Here is an 8,762-nt window from a genome sequence, read left to right on the forward strand (position 1 = left end):
AGACAGCTGGAGACTGAGGACATGTCCAGAGGATGATCAGAGCCTGGTGACCGGGCAACTACTACAGGAGACAAATCCTAGGGGCCCAGTACTGGAGCTGTATGGTGTTTAATTTATTGTTTTGTGTTATATAAATTTATTTATTAGATTGACCCCAAATTACTACAGTCCCATATTGGGTTATTCTGCAGAAGTGACCCCTTTTTTTTACTATTTAATATTGTGGGTTACTATTAAAATATATGTAGTATGTGGGATTATATTATTACAATTATTTTCAGATGCTGTGAACAGGTTAACACTTGCAGTTGTTATTGTTTCATTATTTGGAAATGAATAGAAACCATCAGAGGGCTGTGCCCTGGGGAGTCTCAAACAATAATCTGTTTCATTAACCTAATTATTTGGGTCTTGTGAAATCAAAGAATGATGTCACACTCCTGGGATTCTCTCCAAATGTAACTTTTAATTAATCAACAAGGTAAACATCTAAATTAGCAATTAGCCGAACAATTTTAGAAACTCAGCGATGTCAGCGAATTATTGATCCAATTAATGAATGTAACAATGTGCAGGATGGAAAGCCAAACATTAATTGCTCGTAGGTTTATATTAACACTTCACCATTCATAATCTGAGCATTATTCATTATTATAACACCAAGGCCTTCATAATCTACCAACACCCCAACAAATAAACTATCATACAGGGTCATACAAATGAAATACATCTGATTTGTTGTGTTTCTTTTCAAACTATTTTTTTAATACATTTCTACTAATAATTTTTTTTTACTTTACAATATTTTTCTACTTTTATTTCATATTTTATTTGTATAATATACTTCTATTTTACTTTGGCTTTATAAATAAAGAGGGATTCCAACATGATCCAAAGCAGTGGGTGGATAGGAAAATCTTTATTAATATAAAAATCCCACTGACTATGAGAAAAAGAACACTGAACCGCTCGGAGTAAAATGTTGGAAGACCAACCTGAGCATTGCTGTCACTTTTCGGCTTCTGTTTGGCTTGAAATAGGTTGGGCAGTATGCAGGTTAATGTTCGGTGTTGGCTGAAGCTGAACCAAAGTTTATGATAAATTGCATTTGGGAGTTTTTACGAACTTTTATAGATGCATGGCCTAACACCACACAGTTAGCCACTCCCTAGAAGCAGAGCAACCTAGCACTGGGAACCCAGGAACTGCAAGTTGCATGATATGGTAATGCTGTCCTTCCTTCAGAGTATGAAAAAACAATTTTATAGCCAGAAACTGTGCTGCAACCCCACCAAATCTGCAACATAAACTCAAAGTGTGCAAACTGCTTTGCATGCGTGGTTGAGTGTGTGACAAACCTGGGGTTTACACAAACATAAAAGTGTACAGAGTGTACATAAGATGTACAGAGTGAGCAGCCTCAGTAAGCTGTGCCATTTACTCACCATGATTAGAATGGTGTGTACGCACAATGAATTGTCTTTATGGACAATATTCCCCCGATATGTCAGGCAGCATGCAGCACTTTGAGCCCTATAATACTGAATCCATCGTGGAGCTCCTATAATCATGGGATAATTTAAATCCCAAAAAACAAATCCTTCTTACAAATCAGCTTTAATTCTCATCTCCATATATACCCGGCTGACCTCCTATCAGAAGTCCAGTGTGAGCCCAGATCATCTCAATTGAACTACCTGAAAGCTCAAGCTGTAAAAATGCAGTCATTGTGTCCCCTGAGTCCATGTGTTCCCTGCCAGAAACAATGGGAAGTGGAAGTGGGTGAATGCTGATGCCCTTCAGATTGAGGACTTTTAGTGGCAGAAAATGGTACTGCAGGGAATTATCTGAAATTAAAGTAATTATTGCAAGGTCAGATCTTGTCCTTTTATTCTTTTATTAAACCAATCTTTGGCTTAATGACTGCAGCACCAGAGCAGGAAGGAAATGTAACATCTGCCCAGTGTTATTGCCTTGTGAACAGCTAGGAAGAATTGTTCTAATTTTTCTGTCCCACACCATCCTCTAAACAGGAAGTAAGAAACCTCAGACAGATACAGATGTAAGAATTTAACCCTCTCCCACCACCTACAAAAACTAGCTTTGGCTGAAGTTGGGCTTTAGGGAATCACCTTATCACCAAGATCAGAAGTTGACTCATCATTTGTCCTACTTAAGCTACGTACACACTTCCAATTATTATCGTTGGAAAACGAACGACGAACGATCCTGCACGATATCTACGAACGATCGTATAGCACCGATCCTGCACATAGAGATAACGACACGATCGTTCGTAGATATTGTACACACAATAGATACGATCGTTTGAGCGATAGAGGAACTATGTGCACGACAGGAAGTGAACGAACGTTCGTTCATTACGCATGCTCAGACCATGGACGATCAACGAACGATCGTACACACGAACGATGGTCAACGATTGTCGTCCAATCCGATCCGCCGGTCCGGTCGTTCGTTTCCAACGACTTTCCTCGTTCGTCGGCATCGTTGGTTACGTTCGTCGTTCGTTCGTCGTTCATTTTCAACGATAAAAATTGGAAGTGTGTACGCAGCTTTAGATGATGGAGGATGTTGGGAATTCTTGGAATTCACTGATTATTCTGACAATTATTAACTTGTCCAACCAGGATTTGGCAAACCTCAAAACAACATAATTGCCAGGGACACCTCCCATGATTACACTGCCAAAAATAAAGTTTTACTATACAAATTCCTAACAGCGAAACTCTGGTGATATAACAGCCAAAAGTTGAGCAAGTCATTAAAGATCCAAAAGCCAAATAACACAGATAGATAGATAGATAGATAGATAGATAGATAGATAGATAGGCTTGGGTTGGCGAGCAGGATGGTGTGGGACCTTTCTAAATAGGAAAGAGGGCAGTGAGCATGTGTGCATGTTTAGGTGATCTAGCCTTCTTTGGTTGAGTTGTGGGGACAATCCAACAACTTCATCAAAAAAACAAAGCAATAGTGCCCCTCAGACATAAATACCATCAGTGTCCACTGATCTAGGGACTTGAAGAGGTAACATGTTTTCAATTGCTTAAATGACAGGAAGGAACATACATGACCTTCACATAGTCATCAGAAGCCTTCAAAAGATTGATAATCAAAATGGTTAAAGTCTAGAATTGTACCGGAGAAGCCGGGAGGGGGTTATTGTTCCCCTGTTCAGTTAATTTAGTATCTTTTGAAAAGCCACACAACTAATCTTCTGCGTTGGTGAACTCAAATGTTACATGGCCTTCAGGCGCTCACCGCCTCTGTGAACAACTTTATAATTGCCGGCTCTTTGTAGATTCTCGTTTGTGGAAGATTTCTAACCCAATTTACAAGCTTTAGTCTTGCTCCGAAACCTTTGATTTGCTTTCATTGTCAGACTGCAGACTCCCCATTGAGATGTTCTCCTCACATGTTTGGTTTGAGTCCTCCCGGAAAGTCAGTTTCAAGGCTTCTGTAGTGGAGATCTTCTTCTTCCACCTACCAACAATGATGTAGATGTATGGATTGGCAGCAGAATTGAATGCTGAGCACAGATTTATCACACTATTGGCTATTATGTTTGCGTATGGGGTTGGGAAAATAACAAAGAAATAAACCATTCTTAAAACTCTGGATGGAACCAATGAGATGAGATAGTTTATGATGGCAGTTATAATCACAATGTAGAGCTTCAGGGGTCGGCACTCCACTGATGTCTTCTGGATCTGGATGAGAAGAACCACACTAGAACCAATCATGAGAAGAGTGAGAAGGAGGAACACAGCAGATGTGACTATGTAAACAGTTGGCCGACCTTCTCGGTTGTAGAAACGTTCCATTATCATTATCAGAAGGGACAAGGCCCACATTACTGTGCTCAATATGGCCGACAGATGGGTTGGTCGGCGGCATTTGTACCAAAGGGGAAAACAGACAGACAGGCACCGTTCACAGCTGAGAGTCGCAAGAAAAAAAAGGCTTGCGTTAAATGTGAAACTGATCAGCAGTTCTCCAAATATAGCAATGGCTTTGTCACTCTCCTGGGGAGTCTTCACACCATTTACCAAGCACAGAAAGTATACAAAAAAAATACAGCATCCAATCAAAAACAGGAAGTCGGCCACTGCCAGGTTCAGGATGTAGACTGTCGACTGGTTTAGTTTACTTCTGAAACAGAAGTAAAATATCACAATGGCGTTTCCAACCAGTCCGAGGAGGCAGATGAGGATGATGATAACACTTAAAGCCATCGGTAGTTTTAGTGGTATGGGGTCCACTGCGGAAGGTGGCAGAGATGTGTGATTTGATGTTAGGTTGGACATCCTCTCACACTGGTATAATTACCAGACCAATATCCCACTGTACTCTGCAAAGAAAACAATATGAAACATAGAAGTCATAGAAGTAAAATTGAAGTTTCCAAATTCATAACAACTTAAATTGTTTTTCCTATTATTGATTTTACTCAATGTGTCTGTGAAGGTTCCCCCAATGGGCTCTGGGAATTACCTCCATTTTCATAATCCATGTACAAGTATGCTATTTTATGGTCTCAGCTGTCTGTCATTGAAGAATATGTTATATTTAATATGCTTATGAAACATTGGACTTAATATACCTATAAAATGAAGATACAGCCTAACAAAGAGCAGAACTGTAAATTATACACATTGATTGCTGTTCTGTTACACCAACACAGCTACAATCATTAATAACCATCATATTCCTGAACCTGATCATTGATAATTTGTAGTAGTTACAAATAACTAACAAATAAGCGAAAATCTTCTTGTCTACCCCACTCCTTTGGGATCCCCCCATCCTCTCCCCACCTCGTCCCGGTTCAAGTCTATTTTGTACCAACCCAAATCTCATCCCCATTAAATTCATATACGTCCCATGCCCCCATGCAGATATGTACATTCAAACAAAGGAAATATTGTAATAATTACCATTTTATTGAAAACACAGAGCAAATGGTTCATCACGGAAAAGTAAGACCAGGAGATGAATGGAATATAGTGGAATGTAGACAGAGGACATGAATAACTATGTGCACAGGAGGAGCAGAATGTAAAGGGGTAAAAAAAGGGAAAAATTTTTTTCTGTGGGCCGGGGGTAAAAAGCAATTGGTTGTATAAAAAACAGGGGTGGAGTGTATAGAGAGAGGAAAAGCACGGAAACAGGAAATAGAGGGTCTCTCCTACCAGGACAGCGAGGAGGAAAGTTCTCTGTCCACCCTCACAATAGGTGTAAGAAGAATGGTAGTTTTGTTATTAGGGGTTGAGGGTTTGGAGTCCTCGAGGGCAGGGGTTTGGTTTATAGGTGGGTGATCTTTGGTATGGGCCCTATAAGTTAAGGTAGGGTACCCATAGAGGGGTATATGGGTGTTGGTGGGCTGCCAGAATTGATATTCATTCCCAAGGCAATGTAGGGGGGCCTGGAGCAACAATATCATGGAGTGGCAGACCCTTTTTGGGGGAAGACTCAGTTGGGTTTAGGGCAACCTGACCTGCAACATGATTCAATGTTAGGGTATCATTTAATTGTTATCTTGTTATAATGTTATATGGTTAATTTAAAATGGTATATTTTGGTTTAATAATATGTGTTCAATAAAAAACAGCCGCAAATCATTTTACCCCAACTGATGTGTTGTCTGTATTTGGGTAGGGGGGGCAGAGGGAGGGGGCTGTTGCAGCAGGGGAGAGGGAGTGAGTATCTGGGCTACAAAAGTCAAGAATAAAATTGCATCTGAGAGCAATCCTTCTATTGGTCAGATAGGTGGAGTGTAAGAACTTACAAGCATGAACACCCCGCATTCCTCTGCTGTCATATGGATTGACTGATAGATGGGAGGATTAAGAACTCAGGAACTTCTAAATAAGAATGGCCAGTGCAAGTGACCATAATGTGTGTATTGCCTCTGACTGGAGAAGCCTGGAGGCCTGGCCGCATGAATAGATGAATACCACATGTGCAGAAATGTGTGCTACTACCACAAGCCCCCCTCCCCTTGGCATGATAGGGAGTAAGGGGAACTGGCTGCTCATCAAACCATGGATGGCTACAGATAGCTGAGGTTTTACCCCATCCCATGCATACCCCTATATCAGCCTGCAGGGCTGGGCAGCATGGTGGCTCAGTGGTTAGCACTCTGGTCCTTGTAGTGCTGGGTCTCAGGTTCAAATCTCAGACAGGACATTATCTGCATGAAGCTTGCAGGATCTCCCTATGTTTGTGTGGATTTCCTCTGAGTACTCTGGTTTCCTCCCACATTCCAAAAACATGCAGGTAGGTAGCCAGCCAGCATTGCCAAAGGTGGTCTGAGGGCTATGTGAGGTCTGAGCCCTTATCTGGAAGCAACGCAACATCTGCTGCTAGGACAAGTGTAGCCCTGTTATGGGGGGTAATGTAAATGACTCCCACAAAACAAGCTATGGCGCTAACCTGTAGATAACAGAGAGGATCCTGAGCCTTCGCTATGTGGGAGTGAGGATACTAATAAAGTTGGCAGTGCCTCCACCCAGGACAGGGTCTCTGTTAGCAGAGGGGCTCCCTTCCTGGGACATTAACCAGAAATAATAACAGTAATATAAAACATCTGAGGAACCACTACACCCAGCATGCAACATTAACCATTGCAGCTGAATGAACACACAGGTTGGAGTATTTGTAAGCTTTATATCTCAAAACAGTAATAACAATATATATACCATCAATAAACAGCAATGAGTACACATAACAAGCACATAGCAGAGTCCTGAGGAGAATTGTGCACAGATATACCCGGGTATATATACAGTCTATTACCACACATACCTCCAGTACTGATCAGTGTCAGGATGAGTTGCAGAGGCCTCTGGAGTTGATTGTAGTAAAGATGTCCTGATGAGATGATCCTCCAAAACAGCAGCAAGGAAATCCTCCAACCGGCAATTGGGCTGTGTGTGCTGTGATCCTGGATTGCAGGGATGCAGGCAAAGTCTCTGGAGTTCAGGAACAATCTATCTGCCCTACCACTTATACCCCAGCAATCACACTAATCTGCCAATGCAACCGGACCTCTGCTACCTATGGGCCATCGGATGCCTAACCTATGCTAGGTGTAACTAGACAGAGGGTGCAGATCAGCAAAGATAACTGAAAAGGGCAGATCACATATATATTTGTGTATATAGCTCATACACTGACTGTAGGGATATCCCAAAGTGATCTCTGATAAGATATCACATATACCCCAATACTACAGAGGGAATTATTATAATAATGCACTACATACAGACAAGGCAGTCAGTGTGTTCTAAAAAAGGGGATGCAGAGATCCATCCTGGCTGAGCACATGTTCTCCTCTCTGACCCTGTATCTCCTGCATTTCTCTAACTCCTGATGGGGTTTCCCCAGGCCACTATCAGGGGCAGGAAAACTTCAACAACTTTATTTTCTATTTACAAAGTTACAACTCAGCAAGCAGATAGAAAAAGGCAGACCCCTACACAAGTATTACAGGTGTGCACACAAGCACCTCCTCTGATACCCAGATACCCCTGAGCAGATGATATTAGATCGGGGCTCATACCTCACACAGCCCTCTTTAAATCTCTATGAGCAGTTTCCCGTTTGTTGTAGGGTTGTCTGTGACCCCCACTAGAGAGGTTCATTAACATAGAAATAATAATATTAGGAATGTTTACAGCTGAAGGAACATCACAGACAACACCCACTAACATAATAAATAAAAAGGGGGTTTACCTTTTCCAGCTAAAGAAAATAAAAGTTTTGGTGGTGCATATATTTTATAAACTTTTTTCTTCAACACCTCTGTACACCCATAGCTATTCCCAACCACCCTCAGCCGAATCCAATCTCTCCCTACATATAGAAGAACATCTCATAGAGCAGAGATCTGCAGAGAGGATACCTAGACACTCACCGGCAGCTATCAGAGAGTGAAGGGGCCCTCAGTGCCAGGAGCCACATCACGGCTGGGCAGACAGCGCAACCCGCACCATCCAGAAGTCAATAATGATCTGCACACCTGCAGGTTTGGCTGGCATCCCTCTGTGATGTGAGTTATAAAGTTCTGGGCATATGGAGGATGCCAGGAATTTATTAACCCATCCTGTATATTATTTATATGATGTGATGTCAGGATATTTGACTCATGGCCAACCTCCCAATATACTGGAGTCAGGAAGTTCAGCCCAGATGAGACTGAGGATCAGCATGATGAATCTGTGTACTCGGATCCTTTATAACTCAATAGACTTCAACCAAAATCCATTATAAGTAATACATGACATCATGAGCCCTGACCATGGGCCCCATGGAGCATGAATATGCTTACAAAGCTGCTGCATTCTAGATTCTCACATGAAGAGCCGATTCAAGCTACATGGAGCTTTGACAGCTCTGTTGTGTGTATGGACTGTCCACATCTGCAATGATTGCAGCCTCGGACAACACATGCGCAGGACAGTCCAGGCCCTGATAGTGTACATCAATACCAGTAAAACTTAAATTATTATTAATAATAATAATAATAATAATAATAATAACAATAAACAGTATTTATATTATTACTCAGTGCTAACATTAAATAAGGGTTGCAAATGGCAGACAGATACAGACAGTGACACAGAAGGAGGGGAGGACCCTGCCCTAAAATGCCTACAATCTAAGAGGTGAGTGATAGGGAATGGTGGGAAGTAGTGAGGGTTTAGGGGACAGAAGAAGATGGGTAGGTGAGGGGG

The 8,762-nt window shown here is 41.7% G+C and overlaps 1 protein-coding gene across 1 annotated transcript; it reads right to left on the reverse strand.

Moving 5' to 3' along the window:
- Positions 1-300: 300 nt before the first annotated feature.
- On the reverse strand, positions 301-8,239 carry LOC140334796 (mas-related G-protein coupled receptor member H-like). The gene is made up of 2 exons (XM_072417038.1): positions 6,832-8,239; positions 301-4,375 (listed from the first exon to the last, which is right to left on the reverse strand). The coding sequence occupies exon 2, from the start codon at positions 4,329-4,331 to the stop codon at positions 3,366-3,368; it is 966 nt and encodes a 321-aa protein (XP_072273139.1). The 5' UTR covers positions 4,332-4,375; positions 6,832-8,239; the 3' UTR covers positions 301-3,365.
- Between the last annotated feature and the right edge of the window lie 523 nt (positions 8,240-8,762).

Source organism: Pyxicephalus adspersus, chromosome 7 (genome assembly GCF_032062135.1).
Source record: "Pyxicephalus adspersus chromosome 7, UCB_Pads_2.0, whole genome shotgun sequence".
In the NCBI taxonomy this organism is placed as follows: Eukaryota; Metazoa; Chordata; class Amphibia; order Anura; family Pyxicephalidae; genus Pyxicephalus; species Pyxicephalus adspersus.

Coding starts and splice junctions, on each gene's coding strand:
- LOC140334796 (XM_072417038.1), bottom strand. CDS start 4,331: ATGTCCAACCTAACATCAAATCACACATCTCTGCCACCTTCCGCAGTG.